Source organism: Hyperoodon ampullatus (genome assembly GCF_949752795.1).
Source record: "Hyperoodon ampullatus genome assembly, chromosome: 1".
NCBI classification, from domain to species: Eukaryota; Metazoa; Chordata; class Mammalia; order Artiodactyla; family Ziphiidae; genus Hyperoodon; species Hyperoodon ampullatus.
The window spans coordinates 109609394-109631815 of record NC_136914.1 but is presented as its reverse complement, the minus strand read 5'-3'; the positions used below and the strand labels follow the sequence as shown (position 1 = coordinate 109631815).

Genomic DNA, 22422 nt, shown 5'->3' with positions numbered 1-22422 from the left:
CAACAAACAAATTGTGTGTAATTGTGTGTGTATATGTGTAGGGGAAAGAGAGAGCGAGAGAAAGAGGGGGGTAGAATAAAAGCCAACAGACTAAGAGATTTAAGAGAACTGATCAATCAATGCAATGTATGGTCCTATTTGGATCCTGATTCAAAAAGTTGTTTAAAAAATTACAAGACTGAGACATTTGAACACTGTCTGGATTTTTGATGATATATTGACTTTATGTATGGCTATAAATTTTAAGTACGGCAGTTGTAATATTTACAAGTAAAATGATATGATTGCTAGGATCTGCTTCAAAATAATCTGACGGTGGAGGAAATGTGTGAGGGTACAGATGGGTTCATTTATACTATTCTTTCTATAGATTATCTTGAAATTTTTCAAAAAACAATTAAAAAATAAAATACAAGTACAAAAAACTAAGAGCCTGCTTTCTTATCTATAATGCAGAGATAATATTTCACTAATATTTCACTCACACCTTTCTCTCAAATATGTTGTAAAGATAAATGAGTTCTTTGAAAGGTGTCTGGTCTAAAGTCTTGTTAATCAGGGATGAAGACAAAATTGTTGATGGCTAAAAACAAGCTTTAGACCTTATATGTATTCTAATGACAAAGAAAGCATACCTTCTACAATATATGACAAGGAATGTTTGAAGTATATAAAGCATGACCATAAATTAAACCAAGCATTAGGTCTGATTAGTATTAGTGATATAATTATTTTCAATTTATGTCAATGAAATCAGATGTAAACTCTTAAAGGAAAAGACTGCTTAAAAAATTCTTTTTGCTGTATTTAATAAGGGACAATCTGAATAGGTGATACATGCATTAAGAGGACTAACATAATATGAAGAAAATCCCATGTACTTCATGGTAATTTTACCTGCTAGGGTCCATGATAAATGTAATGGTTAAAAACAATTTCAAGACAATTTAACAAAGGACTATCACACCAACTAGTGTTATTGACTTGTTTGGTACAGATTTTATTATTCATTAAAATGAAGTGATGCATACTATTTAGATCAAGAAAAGACTATTGATCTCAAAGACTCACATTTCTTTTCCATTCCACTCCCCACCCCACTGGCAATGGATATAACTTTGGCTAATAAAATGCTTTCTACAATGTATAGGAGATTCAGTGGCTCCAGTTAAGTACCCCTTATTGAGAATGTCTAGCTCAACAACATTCATAGGGAAGTTTTTTGAAGTTGAAGCAATCACTTTGAAGTAAATCATCCTTTCAAATTTGGATTGAAAAGAGGAGGGGGATAGCTTTTAGGCTTTTCTTTCCTTAATGTGACTATTTCCACAGATGGCTCCCTCTGAAAATTAATGAACTGACTTAGCCTTACAGGAAATGCCATTTAGAAGGACAAGAATTATAGTCAGAGAACAGATCCTATGATCAAAATAGCAGAACTATTATTTATATACCTTAGCAACTGTAAAATTCATGTTTTCACATAATTTTTAAAGCAGCATTAAGCAAAATTATTATTTTCTAAATCATGAGAGGAGAAATACAACCAAAAGAAAGAAACTTTGTATTTAATATTTAACATTATTAAGCATAAAAAGATCTCAGAGACCCAGCACTGGAAATACACTAAAAACTGAAACAAAAACACTATCCAACCAAGTTGGCATTTATCAATGATCCCCTTTATTTAAGAATACTCTAAGAGTATATGTCCCTTAGAAATTTACAAAGTAAGCAAAATAATTAAAACATCTACCTTATATTTAAAAACCAAGTAATTTAAAACACTGAGTAGATTGAATAGATTAAAATCTATGAGTTTATCATAATATTGGAGGTGGTGTAGGACAACAGAAACGACACTGATGTGCTACTTCCACAGGGGGTAACTCCACTCCAATACATATTGCCAATAACAATACAATGTCAACATGTAATAACACAACTCCTTACTCTGAAAATTGGTCATTAACATTAAACATTTACCCAGCCTTTTCAGGAAAGACTGTAATTCATTCCTAGTTGATAAGAAAAAGTCCTTTACAAAAGAATGCCAGCTAACACATACAGAAGGAAGGACAGTAGTAGAAAAACATGTGCAATCTCCAATGTAATGACCGATTCAGGTAAGGGCAATCAGTTCAGTAAAACCATTATGTGAAAGATTGTTGGACAATAAAGATAGTCACACTGTGTCTAAGCATCACCTCATTGACTACTCGCTAATTGTAAAGACAAAAATTTACCTTTATAGTGGAGAGAGCTAGTGGTAACCACCTTAACCAAGTCATTAAACCTGGCATTGCCAATAGTAAGACACTTGACATCATATGCCTCTGAACAGAATTCTTCATAAAGTACTTGTTATTATCCATGAAATATTCTCATAATAATGTTTAAAATGAATTTAATCAAGCCCCTAGACCTAATTTACAGTTTAGAAGACGTACAAAGGATGCACAAGCTTTGAATAGTCCTAGATTGAAAACAAGAGCTAAAAGGACATTTTGGAGACAATGGGGAAACTTGACTATGGACTGGATATTAGATGATATAAGAGAATTACTGTTAATTTGCTTAGCTGTGATAATGGTATTGTAATTATATATATATATATATATATATATATATACACACATATACATAATTATATATATATATATAAATTTACATAATTTGAGAGGCTCCTATTTTTAAAAGGTAGATGTTGAAGTATTCAGGGATGAATTATCAATGTTGGAGACTTATGTTCAAATGGTTCAGCAAAAAATATAGAGAAGAGACTTTATAAACTTTCAGCTAAACAAAACAAAACTTTCAGCTATAAGATAAATAAGGTCCAAAGATCTAACGTAAAACATGGTGACTATAGTTGATAACACTATTGAATAATTGACATTTTCTAAGAAAGTAGACTTAATGTTCTCATAAAAAAGATTTTAAAAACTATAATCCAATAATGATTATAGTAATGATTACACAACTGTATATTATTTGTCAAAGTTATCAAACTGTACCCTTAAAACTGGTGAATTTTATTTTATGTAAACCATACCACCATAACAGCCGATTAAAAAATTAAATAAAATATAAAGTGCTTAAACTCCTCCCAAAAAAAAGAAAAATAGATAAAGCAAATATGACAAAATGTTAACGGTTGAATCTGGGTGGTATACAAATGTTCACTGTAGTATTTTTTGCAACTTTTCTATAAATTTGAATAATTTTATAAGCTGAGAAAAATAAGTAAAAATTACTTTAATAGAAGATATAATTAGATAACAGTCATGTTTTTAGAAGTAACAAATAGATTTCCTGACTGAGATGGTGTTTGACATAGTTAAATAACGAGACCAGTGGCATTTACTATTAAGAGTGAAGTTTTCAGGTGAATGGAAGGGCTCAAAGGAAACCTGAGATAAAAGTAGGAAATGCTCCAACCACACATTAAAAGGATCATACCCTATGAGCAAGTGGGATTTATCTGAGGGATGCAAGGATTCTTCAATATACACAAATCAATCAATGTGATACACCACATTAACAAATTGAAGAATACCATATGATCATCTCAATAGATGTGGAAAAAGCTTTTGACAAAATTCAACACCCATTTATGATTTAAAAAAGCTCTCCAGAAAGTGGGCATAGAGGGAACCTACCTCAACATAATAAGGGCCATATATGACAAACCCACAGGAAACATCACCCTTAACAGTGAAAAACTGAAAGCATTTCCTCTAAGATCACAAACAAGACAAGGATGTCCACACTCGCCACTTTTATCCAACACAGTTTTGGAAGTTCTAGCCACGGCAATAAGAGAAGAAAAAGAAATAAAAGGAATCCAAATGGGAAAAGAAGAGTTAAAACTGTCACAGTTAGCAGATGACATGATACTCTACATAGAAAATCCTAAAGATGCTACCAGAAAACTACTAGAGCTAATCAATGAATGTGGTAAAGTTGCAGGATATAAAATTAACACACGGAAATCTCTTACATTCCTATACACTAACAACGAAAGATCAGAAAGAGAAATAAGGAAACAATCCCAATGACTATTGCATCAAAAAGAATAAAATACCTAGGAATAAACCTACCCAAGGAGGCAAAAGACCTATACTCAGAAAACTATAAGATACTGATGAAAGAAATCAAAGATGACACAAACAGATGGACGATATACCGTGTTCTTGGATTGGAAGAATCAACATTATCAAAATGACTATACTACCCAAAGCAATCTACAGATTCAGTATAATCCCTATCAAATTACCAATGGCATTTTTCACAGAATTAGAACAAAAAAATTGTACAATTTGTATGGAAACACAAAAGGCCTTGACTAGCCAAAGAAATCTTGAGAAATAAAAATGGAGCTGGAGGAATCAGGTTCCCTGACTTCAGACTATACGACAAAGCTACAGTCATCAAAACAGCATGGTACTGGCCCCAAACCAGAAATATACAGCAATGGAACAGGATAGAAAGTCCAGAGATAAACCCACACACCTATGGTCAACTAATCTATGACAAAGCAGGCAAGGATATACAACGGTGAAAGGACAGTCTCTTCAGTAAGTGGTGCTGGGAAAACTGGACAGCTACATGTAAAAGAATGAAATTAGAACACTCCCTAAACCATATACAAAAATAAACTCAGGGCTTCCCTGGTGGCGCAGAGGTTGAGAGTCCGCCTGCCGATGCAGGGGATGCGGGTTCGTGCCCCGGTCTGGGAGGATCCCACGTGCCGCGGAGCGGCTGGGCCCGTGAGCTATGGCCGCTGAGCCTGCGCGTCCGGAGCCTGTGCTCCGCAACGGGAAAGGCCACAACAGTGAGAGGCCCACATACCACAAAAAAAAAAAAAAAAAAAAAAAAAAAAAAAAAAACTCAAAACTGATTAAAGACCTAAATGTAAGGCTAGATACCATAAAACTCTTAGAGGAAAACATAGACAGAACACTCTCTGACATAAATCAAAGCAAGATCTTTTTTGAACAACCTCCTAGAGTAATGAAAATAAAAATAAAAATAAACGAATGGGACTTAATGAAACTTAAAAGCTTTTGCACAGCAAAGGAAACCATAAACAAAAAGACAACCTACGGAATGGGAGAAAATATTTGCAAACAACTGACTGACAAAGTATTAATCTCCAAAATATACAAATAGCTCATGCAGCTCAATAATAAAAAAACAGGGCTTCCCTGGTGGCGCAGTGGTTGAGAGTCCGCCTGCCGATGCAGGGGACACGGGTTTGTGCCCCGGTCCGGGAAGATCCCACATGCCGCGGAGCGGCTGGGCCCGTGAGCCATGGCCGATAGGCCTGTGCGTCCGGAGCCTGTGCTCCGCAGCGGGAGAGGCCACAATGGTGAGAGGCCTGCATACCACAAAAAAAAAAAAAAAAAAACAACCCAATCAAAAAACGGGCAGAAGATCTAAATAGACATTTCTCCAAAGACAAAGATGGCCAAAAAAGATGAAAAGATGCTCAACATCACTATTAGAGAAATGTACATCAAAACTACAATGAGGTATCATCTCACAATGGTAAGAATGGCCAACATCAAAAACATTTACTAACAGTAAATGCTGGAGAGGGTGTGGAGAAAAGGGAACCCTTCTACAGTGTTGGTGGGAATATAAATTGGTACAACCACTATGCAGAATGGTATGGAGGTTCCTTAAAAAAACTAAAAACAGAGCTACCATATGATCCAGCAATCCCACTCCTGGGCATATACCCAGAGGAAACCATAATTGGAAAGATACATGCACCCCAATGTTCACTGCAGCACTATTTACAATAGCCAGGACACAGAAGCAACCTAAATGTCCATTGACATTTGAATGGATAAAGAAGATGTGATACATATATACGATGGAATATTACTCAGCCATAAAAAAGAATGAAATAATGCTATTTGCAGCAACATGGATGGACCTAGAGGTTATCATACTAAGTGAAGTAAGTCAGACAGAAAAAGACAAATATCATATGATACCGCTTATATGTGGAATCTTAAAAAATGGTACAAATGAACTTATTTACAAAACAGAAATAGTCACAGAGGTAGAAAACAATCTTATGGTTACCAGGGACAAAAGAGGGGGAAGAATAAATTGAGAGATTGGGATTGACATATACACACTACCATATATAAAACAGATAACTAATAAGGACCTACTGTATAGCACAGGTGACTCTACTCAATACTCTGTAATGACCTATATGGGAAAAGAATCTAAAAAGAGTGGATATATGTATATATATAACTGACTCACTTTGCTGTACAGCAGAAACTAACACAACATTGTGAATCAACTATACTCCAATAAAAAAAAAAAGAAGTAAGAAATGCAAAGGGAAAAGTTTCTAAAGAGAAGGGGCAGGAATCAGTGCTGGAATCGGCACTGGAGAAAATTAAGATGGAAATATTGCAAAGCTACAGAATGTAACACTTTGTCATCAGTTTAATCTTTGAGATAAGCAACTAAATTATATTATTCTTCCCAACCTTAACCTTACCTCATGGTTTAATGTTAAAATTCTTTTTGGTAGTTTAGACAAAAGTCATATTAGATGGAAGAGATATTTATGTCATCAGTCCTCAGGGTCAAATACAGCCCACGCTGTCTCCCCAAGTCTAAGGTCAAGTCTATACAAATTACTAGACAAACCATTTTCCTGTAAATTTGTAAAGCTCAATAGTGGAGCCACCACTGGGATTTCTAGGTACACTGATTTCAGTCATCTTAATAATGGAGTTGATTGACTACAGAATCCCATCGGTTGCCAGGCCATCGGCCTTTATTATCACAAGAAAAAATGAGTCCACTGAAAAAGGTCAATTTAGTCAGGCCATGTAGATCCTGTTAACTACTTTTCTGGAATTAGACTCTTGTCATCAAATAAGAAAATACAGATGCACTGACTACAATAACAGAGGAGTTCTATTATAACTGTCCTCTTAAATTTAAATGGTAAAGATTCAATATATGCCCAAGTCATTGCCTACTGGTAACTTGGCTTTGGACTCAGAACTTCATTTCAGAGTTACTTTTTACTTTCAAAACTGATTCAAAGTGGATATGGAGATAGGGAAAAGTCTAATTTTGCCTTCCAAATCTAGTCTTGCAGTATGTCTATAAAGAAACAGAAAAACAATCCATGAATTTTTTCTATTTTTTCCTACCCATTAGGAAAGAGTAAGCCATATAATTTTACTTACTAGCTAAACAAGTTCTATCTGATCTCTGAGTATGTTTTGTCACTTGTAAAACAGAAATAAGATACCTGTAAATCAGGGCTGACCTACATGCTCTGCCTCCCTTAAAGGGCTGAGATAGGTAAAATGAACACTTTGAAGACTGTTTTTAAATCAAACTTTTAAAATATCATTTGCTTAGATTATGTTTTAATTTGGTTTATAGCTATCCATATTCCATTGTACATCATGCAAGAAAAAAATTGGTAGGATTCCATTTTTACTACCTAGTGAAAATAAGGTTAGACAAAATCATCTATGTAGAACTCCAGCCAAAAATACTTAACATGAATCTAGCGAAACAATTAGTCAAAAACAGATTTGGGGACTTGCCTGGACTTTTCAAAAATGTCAGTGTAATAAAAACCAAAGAAAAAAAAAGGCAAGAGAAGGGCACAATTTAGGTAAAAGGGAAACAAAAGTGATCAGATGCAATCTGTGACCCTTGATGGGGTCTTGGATAAAACAAAAAATAAAAATCAGAAAGAATATTTTGGGAATAACTGGGGCAATTCGCTCTGTATCTTAGATAATATTATTTTATCAACAATAAATTTATTGAGTGTGATAATAATATTATGGTTATGAAAGAAATGTCCTTGTTTTCAGGAGAAACATGCTGACATATTCTAGGAAAGAAATTATGCTGTATGCTGCTTACTTTCAAGTGGTTTGGAAACAAATTTTTTTTAACTATCAAGAGAGAAAGCAAATGTGGCAAAATGTTAATAGCTGAAGAATCTAGGTGATGGGTAGTATCAGGTTTTACTTTTCTATTCTTTCAATTTTTCTGTACATTTGAAATTTTCAAAAGACTATGGGGTGGAGTGAACACTGCATAAACAAAACAAAACAATGAAAAAATTGTATCAGTTTTCCAATAATAAAATTATACTTTCATTAACCTAATTTTCTAAATGAAAATAAATTCACTATGTTATAATATTGAGGTATATTATTTAAGAGCAACATTAATCTTTCTTGTACACAAAACAGATAAATTAAGTGGACTTAATTACATAGTAAAAAGGTCTCACTGAAGGATTTCCTTTGAGTAAAAAGTAGTGTCATTTCTAAAAGTAGGATAGAAACAGATCAAATGTTACTATTGCAAAGATCATAGAAATTAACTAAATCCTTATACACTAGCAGACCAGTATCTACATGTTTTTTCAGGACATATAACTTTACATTTTTCCTTAAAAAATAACTTAAAGGCAAGTAGAACATGTATCTTACAGTTAACAGATGTGATGGCTCATATTTTATCATATACTTCACTTCAACCATTCTGAAGGCAAGCAAAGTAAAAAAACTAAAACGATTAATTACAGTCCATAGGCAGAAAACATGACATTCTACTCTAGAAATGCCATTTTAACTCTAGAGTAGGAATGCTATAAAAAGAGGGGAAAAACCCCTCTAATAAACACTAGGCTTGGACGATAGATGAAAACAAACTTAAGATTGTGAGATAAAGAAAATAAGCCTGCCTTAGACTGAAAACTTTTCCTACAGATTTTTGGGTGAAAACTTTCTAACTAAAATTTTATAATCTTCTTTGTATCAAACCAGTATATTTATGTGTATGTGGTATTCTAAACAGAATGTGAGGCTTTCTTGTTCTGGCAGAAGGTTGAACAACTGCCCATTAGCCCCATAAGAAATCAGAAAGTATACTCAGGAATTTCTTTTTATGGGTTCATTTAAGTATTAACTAGAAAGAGCGTCATTGTAACATGAGCTAACAATTTATGTTTTTATAGTCTCTTAATCAAATAAATTCCTAAAAAATTTAAATACCCTGTTAATGTGGAGTTACATTCTCTGCTTTAAAATCTATTTGCTAGTATAGATTCCTATTACTACGTTTTCGTAGGAAATATATAGTATTTCCTTTACCAGATAAGCTCTATAAATGGAAAGAAAAATAAGAATATCTTTACAAACTAACCTAGTTTTAGCAGTCTTTCGTTTTTTGTAAATAAGATGACAACAGTGTGAATTGTAATAGAAAAGAACAAACTTCATAAAATGTTATACCTTTATTTTCAAAATAGCATTTTATTTACCTTGTTAATGGACACTACCAAAGCTGGTTCCACTTTACCTTCGATTTCTTCTGGAGTGTAAAAACAATAGAGTTTACCCCCTCTTAAAACACAATACAATCTTCTCCAACAAATCAGACCTTCTACCATTTGCTGAAAAAGAAAAATCAAGAAACTCTCAACTTTAAATCATTATTTATCATCTTAACTCTAAATTCAACAAAATACTTGAATTAGCAAAGTTAGTTTTTTGAAATGTTTTAATGTGATAGTTACCCATTGATTTACTATACAATAAGTCAACAGCCCAAAGTAAAAAAGTACGTACGTATCAGAGAAGAAAGGTGTGGAATTCTCAAAAGCATTAAGCAAAATAGAGGTAATAATTATCACATAACTTTTATATACATAAAATCATAAATCAATGCAGTTTTAGAGAAGCTAGTCTATTAAAAATTAGTGATTGGAATTCCACAGCAATTCACGTAATGACTCAAGAGAAGTATAAAAATAACTGAATATTCAAAATAATTGAATATTCAAAATATTCCCTTACTGTTCTCAGAACACTGGAAAATGTTGACTTCCCTGTAAGAATGCAAATTTTCTTTCCTCTTAATGGAATTTTTTTTTAAAGTTATTGATTCATTGAAGCCCATAATTAATTATTTACTGATTACAAATAACTATGGTTATAAATAAATTAGGAGTAGGTGGCACAGAGGCAGCTTTGGAAGCCCAGAGGCCTAAACTGTGCCAAAAGCTGTCTGCCAGAAAGGCCTTCATGTGAAAGGTGTTGAGCAGTCCTCATCAGTTTCCACAAGGAGTCCTCTGGTACTGATTATCCTGTTACTGCTATTAATGAAGCAGAGGAACCTGGAGGAGGTAGCCCCTTAGCCATCAAAACTGCATCAGACCCCTCCCCTTCCCTACCTTCTCACTCCCAGCTGCACCCTCCCTCCACATTTGATGTCTAACAAGGAGAAAACTGTCATTTAGGAGAAGACTTTATTAAAAAAAAAATACTTCACAATATCAGAATGCCAAACAACTGCCAGGATATTAAGATCAAAATTAGAGCTATAATTGTTGCAGGATATTTAAAGTTCTCTAACCTGCTGATTAAGAAATCCTGCAAATGCATCCTCATTCATACAAGCTGGTTGGGCGACTAATCGGCAGCACATGTTACCATATAAGGGAAGCCAAAACGAAGACTCTTCTATTTAAATGAGAAAAAAATCAAGTTATAAATATGTTTATTTAAGGTCATTATACATTTTGATTATTTTTACAATTTTTTTTGCTTTATATAAGAACATATGTAAAGGTTCATCCTGCTCAAATTACTGTATTCAATGACAAAATCAAATAAAAGAAAGCAGTCAGGACAGGATGATATTAAACTGATAGTTCACAGCATGCTATCACCTGGAGTAGACATGGAACTTTTAGTCTCTTGATCTCTTGTTTGATCTTAAAGTAATTAATCAATGGAGGTAGTTCAGGGCATATAAGTAAACTCATGTAATTTAAAAAACATCCTAATAAAGTGATTTTTGTTTGTCAAATTCTACTTTTTGCTCTGATTTTCACTATAATAATTAGCAAAGTGATGCTCTGAATAAAACACTTCAGGGCACAACTTTATGATAAAAATTTCATAATAACCCTTTTGACCTTTCCCCTTGTCCCTTCCCTCACTGAACAACTCAGGTGTAAGCCATTATGTGGAGTCCACCACAATGGGCATCTGTGCCAGGAGTTGGGCAGGGGGTGGGTGGGAAGCAGTAGTGTGCCAGAGCTGGGTGCTGGGGCCAGTCAGGATAAGGAGGTGAGTGGGAGAGCTGCCTGGCATGAGGAATCAGAGCCTGAAGGGGCTGAGGACGGATCACATGGGGAATATAAAACCCAAAAGGGGTCTCTGCTCAGTGGCTGGCCTGGCATGGGGAGGAGGGGCCAAGGTAGAGTAAGGAGGGTATCTGTGTGCAGTGATGCCCAAGTGAGGTGTCAGAATCCAGGGAAATTAAGAAGAGTGCGGGGGGCAGTCCAGCCACGGGAGTCAGTTTGAGAGTAGCGAGGGGACCATTCACACATTTGGTGACCCAGAACAGTGTGTCAGAGCCCGGGGAGATGCAAATGCAAGCAGAGGGACAGCCGGGTATGGGGTGTCAGAGCACAGGCAGGCTGAGGATGGTGTTCACATGGGCTGAGGAGGGCAGCCCTGGGTGGGCTGTATGAGCCTGAGCAAGGTAAGGAGTATCCACGTGGGGCATGGGGCAGCCCAGAGGGGAGTCAGAGCCCCAGCAAGGAGAGAAAAGCAGTTATGTGAGAAAGATGGAAAAATGGTTGCTTTTAAGGTGACTGACCAAAGAATAAAAAGCATTAAAGATAATAGAAGACAGGTTTCTCACTGTCAGAGAAAGGAATTACGAATGTGCGGAATGAACTCTTTGGTATTGGATTAGAACTAGACATACTGGTGTGAACTCATGGTTTTCAACATACAGAGATTAAGAAATGCATGACATACAGAGTGAAGTGAGTCAGAAAGAGAAAAAAAATACCATATGCTAACATACATATATGGAATCTAAAAAAAAAAAAAAAAAAGATGGTTCTGAAGAACCTAGGGGAAGGACAGGAATAAAGACGCAGACATAGAGAATGGACTTGAGGACACAGGGAGGGGGAAGGGTAAGCTGGGACGAAGTGAGAGAGTGGCATGGACATTTATACACTACCAAATGTAAACTAGATAGCTAGTGGGAAGCAGCCACATAGCACAGGGAGATCAGCTTGGTGCTTTGTGACCACCTAGAGGGGTGGGATAGGGAGGGTGGGAGGGAGACGCAAGAAGGAGGGGATATGGGGATATATGTGTATGTATAGCTGATTCACTTTGTTTTACAGCAGAAACTAACATACCATTGTAAAGCAATTATACTCCAATAAAGATGTTAAAAAAAAAAAGAACAAATGCATGACAGGACTTCCCTGGTGGTGCAGTGGTTAAGAATCTGCCTGCCAATGCAGAGGACATGGGTTCGAGCCCTGGTCCGGGAAGATCCCACATGCCGTGGAGCAACTAAGCCCGTGCACCACAACTACTGAGCCTGAGCTCTGGAGCCTATAAGCCGCAACTGCTGAGACTGCATGCCACAGCTACTGAAGCCCACGCACCTAGAGCCCGTGTTCTGCAACAAGAGAAGCCACCACAATGAGAAGTCCACGCACTGCAACGAAGACCCAACACAGCCAAAAATAAATAAATAAATAAATAATTTTTTAAGAAATGCATGACAAAATATATATACATGTATGTCCACTGAGAGGGCCTAGGAAAAGTGACACCTAATAGTGACAGTCTAATAGCAATGAATACACCTATAGCTCAGATCATGTCTTCTAAATATTATTTCTATTAAAAAGAACCAGTCTTCCTTGGAGAAATGGATGACTCCAGGACTGGGGCAGGGAAAGCACATGATGAGCCTGAAATATCTTGTTATGCCTTAAGCAAGGAAGTACTCAATGAATGAGGAGGACATGTAAAAAGACACAGAAGCCATCTTGAATGTGTTCCCATTGGCCAAAATGGAGACAATCTGAATCTTAAACAAGATATTAGCAGATTATAATGTGCTGAATAAAACTGTAAAACATGAGTCCATGTTGATATAAATAAATCGATGAATAAGTTGAAAGTCTAATAAATATACTTAGTTTTAAAGTATCCCCCTCCCACACACAAAATATGTATTAAGTACAAAGAGGAAAACAAAAAGACTAACTTAACAGTAGAGAAGCTTAACAGACACTGCCCTAATCAAGTGAACATCACCAGTAATGGGATGAATCAAAAGATGCCACCTGATAGAATGCAATGAGAACGCAGCATCACCTCTGTGATATTTCTGCCGAAGATGCATATCCTGAGTCTCAGCCAAAGAAAACATCAGACGAACCCAAACTGAGGGAACTTCTACAAAATAACTATGAAGTTTAAAAATGTCAAGGTTATGAAAGCCAAGGAATGACTGGAGAACTGATCTAAATTGAAAGAAACTAAAGAAGCATGATGATTAAATGCAATGCGTGAATCTGCACTGGATCCTTTTGTCATAAGGGACATTAGTGGAGTAACATTTGAATGGTGTCTGTATTAGTAGAAATAATAGTAATGTATTAATGCTGACTTGAATAGCTGTAGTGATGTAGCCAGATGTCTTTTAGTAGGAACAGGTATTAACATATTTGGGAGTAATGAAGCATCAGGTAAACAACTTGTTCTCATGTATTTTTGGGGGGAAAAAATCTTGATATTCAACTTTTAACTGTTCTGTAAGTCTGCAATTGTTTTAAAAAGTTCTTTCAAAAAACATTAAGATAGGGGCTTCCCTGGTGGCACAGTGGTTGAGAGTCCACCTGCCGATGCAGGGGACACGGGTTCGTGCCCTGGTCCGGGAGGATCCCACGTGCCGCGGAGCGGCTGGGCCCGTGGGCCATGGCCACTGAGCCTGCGTGTCCGGAGCCTGTGCTCTGCAACGGGAGAGGCCACAACAGTGAAAGGCCCGCGTACCGCAAAAAAACCCCCAAAAAACCAAAAAACATTAAGATAGTCCTTTAATGTAGTGTGCAGGTAGGTATACAACCTTTATAACTGTATGGAAGGAAAGCACTGCATAATTTATTCTGTGTATTGGGGTATAAATAAAAATGCAACATACGGTCCTATGTTCACACTGGACCACACAAAAAATATCTGTAAAGTTTTCACTGCACCCATGTTGGTAAGTGCCTGTTAAATGACTAACCATTGGCTATTACTATCATTGACCAAAAGGTCTTAGTAAGTCCAGAAAATAAAACATTTTTTGTAAAAAAAGAATTATTTAATATATAGAAGCAGTGTAGCCAAGGCTTGACACATCAGTTAAATGAAAAAGACCAGCATAAGTGAAGAGCACAAAGTTAAAGCAAAAACAGTTTTTTAACAACTTACCTGCTCAACATTCTACTAAAGAATAGCATACCACAAATTGTCTGGGACTATTCAACTCTTTGTTAAAGCTGCTATCTTTTAGAAACAAAGGGTTTGATCTGAGATAAATAAGTGTATAAATACAATACAGTCAATGATTTAAAAATGCAGACACGGGCTTCCCTGGTGGCGCAGTGGTTGAGAGTCCGCCTGCTGATGCAGGGGACACGGGTTCGTGCCCCGGTCTGGGAAGATCCCACATGCCGCGGAGCGGCTAGGCCCGTGAGCCATGGCCGCTGAGCCTGTGCGTCCGGAGACTGTGCTCCGCAACGGGAGAGGCCACAACAGTGAGAGGCACGTGTACTGCAAAAAAAAAAAAAAAAAAAAAAAAAGGCAGACATAAATAAATAAATGAGAATCTCCTTTTCTAAAATAGGCAGGAAATGAAATAAAAATTCTATAAAAGCATGCATCTACATAATACAATTGAAATCACCCTTGTGATTTATGAGTTTAAAGTTTGAAAGCGAATTTCTTTACATAGCAAACCCAGATTTATGAATGGCTTGTTTTTAAGTTAGGATCCACCTCCTAAAGAAACAGAATCATAAATGATTAGTTTTTCAGACCAGTCACAATCAATAATGTATCTGGAACCTAAGTACCACATGTAACAGTGTGCTTCTCTAGTAAAATAAGTTCAGATTTCATGGCACACCAAGAAAAATAATTCCTTCCTCATTGCAGACCTTGAAAAGGGATACTGGATGTAAAATTCTTTGCTCTACAGATCACGTGCCACATACACTGCAATCAACTTTTACTTCCTACATAGGTTTCTCTACAGCTCATGACCAGTGTAGAATAACGCAGAGTCACAGCTTCTTCTCCCTACTTCTGACAAGAAATACAGCATCTAGGCTATTTACTTAACTTGCCCGAGTATCAATTTCTCATTCTTAAAATACTACCTATTAAGTACTAGGGTTGCTGTGAAATCACATAAGATAATGTGTGCATGACATTTATTGCTGTGTCTGGCATGTAAAAGATGCTTCTCATAATTTCATATCCAGGGCACTCTCACTCCCCAAACCATATCCTTTCCATTTCTCAATGCTGTCTTTCTGCCCTTGTGCAACACATTTAATCAAAATACTTAATTCTTCTTTTCTAATCAAAGGTGGTATTAGGACAAGATGAAATGAAACAGGAAGTGAAAGAGCAGTTTGACTTTTCATTACTTAAAGATTTTATCTAATTCATCTGTAGTTTCAGATGGGGAGCAAAATGGAGTTTAAAAATGACAGCAACAACAAAAACAAAACACAGGCAAGAGAAAGAATCGATAACATCTCAGTTCCGTGTGAGTCAATCTTTACAATGTGGTTTCATTGTTTTATAAAAAGTATAAAAATTTCTTGATGACAAATATAAGCCTTAAGATATCATTTTGGCTTTTTCCTTAAACTAGTACAAGTAATAAAGTTGAGTTATAAATTTCAAAAATCTTGTATTTCCTCTTTATTTTATAGTATTTGGTAGACATTGATATAAATTTATTTAGGAAACCTTATTAAACATAGATTTATTAATGAATAAATCAGAGGGTGGCTTTTTTCTGTATAAAATTTTGTTTATTTTTAATTACAAGCTTTCCTTTTTTTTCAAAATATAATTGATTTACAAGATTTTAATTTATACACATTTCTAGAGATATACCTATCACATCAAAAGGGTTAGGCATATAGGTTAGTGTTCTTAAAATTTTTTTCTGTGGAATCTACAAGTTCCAGTGTCAACAGTTTTTGGGTATTATTGCTGTAAGCACAGGTCTTTTCACAGTCTTTAACATGCTAGTCTTTATTGTGTTTCTCAAAGAAAGAAGTATACCACATAGTTCCCATGCTTATTTGCTCAGGAGCATTTTATTAAAGGAGAATCTAGTAATATCTTATAGAACACTGAAGACAAGTGACACTGCTAAAATCAATGATTTCTTTGTGAATTTTATTCCTTTCCACAACCTTTCAGGTGACTTGGTTGAAAGAATGGGACCTTTCATCATCAATTCCATTATTCACACATCGATAGCATTTTGAGTCTTTAGGTGCTTTATCAGTAATCATGCCTAACCAGAATGCATAGCAGAAAGAGCCCAGCCTTTCCTGGATTACTTAAAGTCTGGCTCGACCACTGGCTAGCTACATAATCTGGTATGTTACATTCTCTAAGCTGTATTTTACTCATTTGTAAAATATAAATGATAACAAAATGAGGAACTTGTGAAAGCACAGAGCTAGCCAGTGTTAGAACTAGAATACGAATCTAAGGCTGATGGTTCCACAGTCTCCACTATTAATCACTTCACTGTGATGCTCCCTTATAACTACGTCTCACAGAGACTAAGAATAAAAACTGCTTTAACAGTGTTCATTTATTTATTTATATTTTATTGTGGTATGAACATGTAATAGGAGATGTACTCTCTTAACAGATTTTTAGTGTACAATACAGTATAGTTAACAAATGTTATAATGTTGTACAGCAGATCTCTAGAACTTATTCATCTTGTATAACTGAAGCTTTAGATCTGTTTATTAACAGCTCCTCCTTTCTCCTTCTCCTAGCCCCAGGAACTGCCATTCGACTCTCTGCTTCTAATAGTTTGTCTATTTTAGATACCTCATATAAGTGGAATCAGGTAGTATTTGTCCTTCTGTGACTGGCTGTTTCAGTTAGCATAATGTCCTCAAGGATCATTCATGTTGTCACATATTGCAGAATTTCCTTTTTCAAGGCTGAATAATATTTCAATGAACAGTGTCTGGCACATAATAGGCACTCAACATATGGTAATAATATTGTTAATTCTAGAGAAATAACACAAATAGAATTAAACAAACTTAATTTGCCAAGTTTTCTGATAAAATTGACAATGCTAATACTATTGCAAACTTCAAGTTTTGGGTGATAGAAGGCTTGATTCGATTGTTCAGACCTATCTTCCCACTGAAAACTACTAAAAATGCTGAACCAAATATATTTAAAAACTTTTCCCCAGAGCAACAAAGAGGTAACAAAACTATAATAAACTACCAGTACAAATCTGATAAGTGAGAACCAGTGAGTTAAATGAGCACAGAAGCTGTGTTTGTCCTGAGAGCATTTGCCAATCCCAGAAAATCTCAATTTATGACTTAATGATCCTTCAAGATGAGGGAAGCAGAACAGAAATCACAGTCTAGGACCTGAACAATGTAGGCAGATTAATGGGAGGATTCTCCTCATATTAAACTGATATCCCAAAGGAATCACCAACAGGGTAGTGGTGAACCCTAAGTAAACCAACCTAACTGCCCAGGATTCCCATTGCCTGGAGGTAGGGATGCAGAGAAACTCAGACATGGTCTTTGGATAAAGTGAGCCCAGAATGATAGTCTCACCAGGTGCCTGCGAGATGCAAACAGAGACACCGAGCATTTATTCCTCTATGTAGTCTTTCAATTACAATGACAAGCACATGAAGATAACTAGACATGCAAGGAATTGAGACATCATGAGTGAGAACCAGTTAAAAAAAAAGAGAGAAACTGATCAAGAAAGACTTTATATATCTGAATCATGAGCCATAGACTATAAAACAGCTATGCCTACTCTTTTAATAAAAACCTAAAAGATAATATTAACAATATATGCAGAGAATAAAAAGTGAAAAGTGGCATAGCAGATTTGAAAAAGCCAAACAGAACTTCTAGAAATAAGAAGTACAATAAGTGAAATGAAGAACTTGGTATACAGATTTATCAGCAGATCAGACAGAGCTGCAAAGAGAATACAGGAAATAGAAGATAGTGCATTAAAAATCCAGAAAAGCAGCAAAGACAGACAAAAAGATGAGGAATACATCATAAAGGGTACTAAATATAGAGGATACAGTCAGAAAGACTAACATAGGTGTACTAGGAATGCTACAGGGAGAAAGGCAATAGAATGGATCAGAGGCTGCCTGAATAGACAAGTAAGATTTTGTCCAGAAATAATAAAAGACATCCATCAATTTAAAGAAGTTCAAGGCTTTCCAAAAGCAGCATAAATAAAATTAAATTCTACACCTATAGCATGGTGAAGCTTCAGAAAACCAAAGACAAAGAGAAAATTAAAAGTTACCTTCACAGAAGCAACACACTGACAAATGATTTTCGACAGACAGTACAAGATGCCAGAAGGTACTGGAATTATATCTTTAATATTCACAAAGTAAAATATTAAAGTGCTGAACTTCTACATCATGTAAAAAATATCTTTCAAGAATGAAGCTAAACAAAGTCATCTTCAGACATACACAAAGAAGAACTAAGAAGTATGATATTAGCAGAACATACTAAAATAAATTCTAAGGATTACACTTCAAGCAGTAGGAAAATAATACCAGATGTAAGGTATAAGACACAAGCAGTACATGGAAACATGCAGGCAAATCTAAACAAATATTAAGTGTATAAAACATCTTGTGAAATTTAAAAACCAAACAGAATTATATAACAACAGCACATAGGTCAAAGAAATGGAGTTTATTCTAAAGTCCTTGCAGGATCTGAGAAAAAGGTAAAATTATCTTTTAATTTTAGACTTAAGTATGATTAATAAAATTTCTAGAGGTAATGTCTAAAAAATGAGAAAAAGAATTATAACTTTAATTAGAACAAGGAAAAACTGAAATGATAAAACTATCAATCCTTAAAGACACAAGAAAGAGAAAACCACCATGGAATAAGTAAGACAAACAGAAAACACAGAATATGATGGTAGATTTAAACTCAAATACTTAATATCATATAATATGGGTTATAAACTATTTGATACTGAATGCAAAATACTGGTTTGATTTATCTTGGTTTTTAATATACAACCATCATAGACCATAGATATCTCTCACTAGCCAATGCTTTTGTCAGTGTTTACACATATACTGACATAACATATACTGACGTAACGAGTGATCCACAGAATCACTCATGCCTACCTTCTGTTGGTAGCAAGCAGAGGATATACAGGAAGGTTGGGCTAAATTAATCTTAAACCTTTTTCTCTAGATGATAATTTGTAGTTATAGTTTATTAAAAAGAAATATATAGCAAGGTGAAGAAGAGAGGTAAGTGATTAGAAGATTTGTAAAACAGCAGGAGCACTCTCCACGCTCCAAGATTATTTTTACCTATGATGAAAAATAGAGTAGTGTTGGTAAAGTCGTTTGGAAATATGATTTGGGTTACTTATTCTTTTTCATTTTTTGAAGTATAATATATAAAATTATATACTACCTTCCTTATACCTTTTGTTGTAAAGATAGATGGCTCTGTACATTTTTTAAGTTTCGCACTAAAAAATTACATTCAAAATAGAGAAAAGTTCATAAAATATAAATGTACGGTTTAACAAAAAACTATGAGATGAATATGTGCATAACCATCTCTGTGTCAAGGAATAAAACATTGGCAACACTACTTCTCCTCAGTTACCTAGGTGTAAATATGACCTAACTTGTATGGTATTCACTTCCTTGTGTTCTTTATGGTTTTACCACCTATGTGTGCTTCCCTAAAAAATATAATTTAGCTCTTACTGGTTTGAACTTGATGTAGATGGAATCATATTATGTCTTCTTAGTGACTTTTTGCTCATCATCAAAATTTTTTTTATGTATGTTAAAATTTTTTTGTCAAGTTTTGGAGAAAAACATAAATTTTCCTGTGTACATTTTTTTTTTTTTTTTTTTTTTTTTTTTTTTTTTTGCGGTACGCGGGCCTCTCACTGCTGTGGCCTCTCCCGTTGCAGAGCACAGGCTCTGGACGCGCAGGCTCAGCAGCCATGGCTCATGGGCCCAGCCGCTCCGTGACATGTGGGATCTTCCCGGACCGGGGCACGAACCTGCGTCCCCTGCATCGGCAGGCGGACTCTCAACCACTGCGCCACCAGGGAAGCCCAATTTTCCTGTGTAAACACTGACAAAAAACATTGGCTGATGAGAGATATCTCTGGTCTATGTTGGTTGTATATTAAAAACCAAGATAAATCAAACCAATAAATCAAATGCTTTAAGCCTTAAACTTATACAGTAATGTATGGCAATTATTTCTCAATAAAACTGAAAAAAATACCCAAAACCCAGAGGCATTCTCCCAGGGAACAACATTCCATGCGGTATGCCATTGTTTATTAAAGAAGTGCGTGCATGCATTGCATTCCTGCTACATGTATATATATTTTTTGTGATAGAGATTTTATTACATATTTAGTAAGAGACAAAGAAGGTTTATGAAACATATCACCTGGCCCAATTAATAAAAATTCTCATCAGACTTTACATGGTAATTCTATTTTTAATTTTTTGAAGAATGACCACACTGTTTTCCATAGTGGTTGTACCATTTTACGTTTCCATCAGCAGTGCACAATGATTCCAGTTTGTCCACATCCTGGCCAATACTCGTTATTTTCTATTTCTTTTTATTTATTTATTTTTAATAATGGCCATCCTAATGGGTGTGAAGTGCTTTCTCATTGTGGTTTTGATTTGTGTTTTCCTAAGGATTAATGATCTTGAGTACCTATTCATGCTTTTACTGGCTTCCTCAATTTCAAATTTGAAAATAAGATACATCTTTGACAACTAGAAGAGTGGTAAAGTCACCAATTTCAAGTCAAAGACAAGGATTCAGAATATGCAAAACCTTTCTGTTCTCACCAAGCAAGCCTCACAAACAAATCTCTAGCAAACAGTAGAAAGAGAAAAATAAACTTTCTGCTTTTGGGGAAAAGGGACAGACATATTTTCAAGAATCCACAGAGTCACTCGTGCCTACATTATTTAAGCCAATAACCACTTCAGGGGAACATATTAAAATTAGAAATTATTACTGTCACCACACATATATTGACATAACATGTATAATAAGTAAAATATAGACTGTACTTACCATCCCCATTAATAGACAGATTATGGGTCTTGAAGCTATTCTCAGCACTTTCCAAGCTCAGGGTAGTATGAGCTAGCAAACTGTACTTTGCACCACTAATAGTGAGAAAAAAGACATGTTTTAAGTATTTTAGTATATTTTCCACTACATAAAATATTTAGATGTTCAACAACAACAAAATAAACAACCCGATTAAGAAACGGGCAAAGGTCTTAAACAGACATTTCTCCAAAGAAAATATACAAATGGCCAATAAAAACATGAAGAGATACTCAAGATCATTAATCCTTAGGAAAACACAAATCAAAACCACAATGAGAAAGCACTTCACACCCATTAGGATGGCCATTATTAAAAATAAATAAATAAAAAGAAATAGAAAATAACGAGTATTGGCCAGGATGTGGACAAACTGGAATCATTGTGCACTGCTGATGGAAACGTAAAATGGTACAACCACTATGGAAAACAGTGTGGTCATTCTTCAAAAAATTAAAAATAGAATTACCATGTAAAGTCTGATGAGAATTTTTATTAATTGGGCCAGGTGATATGTTTCATAAACCTTCTTTGTCTCTTACTAAATGTGTAAAAATCTCTATCACAAAAAAATATATATACATGTAGCAAGAATGCAATGCATGCAGGCACTTCTTTAATAAGCAATGGCATACTGCATGGAATGTTGTTCCCTGGGAGAATGCCTCTGGGTTTTGGGTATTTTTTTCAGTTTTATTGAGAAATAATTGCCATACATTACTGTATAAGTTTAAGGCTTAAAGCATTTGATTTATTGGTTTGATTTATCTTGGTTTTTAATATACAACCAACATAGACCAGAGATATCTCTCATCAGCCAATGTTTTTTGTCAGTGTTTACACAGGAAAATTTATGTTTCTTTCTCCAAAACTCGACAAAAAAATTTTAACAAAACAATGCATGAGTAGAATTTTAAGTTACATTCTGAATACGATTGGTATAATTCAGACTCCTATGTAGATTACTGGGAAAGTCCACTAAGTATCAACAAATCTCCACTGTTGCTAGAGCTAAGAGGCACTAGCCTCATTCTCAGTGTGGGCCATTCTCTGCTATTTTCACTTATCCTGAACAAATTTCTATAGTGTTTCCATAA

At 35.2% G+C, this 22422-nt stretch overlaps 1 protein-coding gene across 1 annotated transcript in view; it reads right to left on the bottom strand.

The window, feature by feature from the left end:
- The window catches only part of RTKN2 (rhotekin 2), a gene marked incomplete at both ends in the record, with an annotated part of 68414 nt that overhangs the window by 10453 nt on the left and 35539 nt on the right, over positions 1-22422 (bottom strand). The window contains 3 exons of the mRNA XM_079711169.1: positions 9344-9475; positions 10438-10544; positions 21287-21381. Of these exons, the coding sequence (XP_079567295.1) occupies positions 9344-9475; positions 10438-10544; positions 21287-21381 (334 nt within the window). The remainder of the gene's footprint in view (positions 1-9343; positions 9476-10437; positions 10545-21286; positions 21382-22422) is intronic.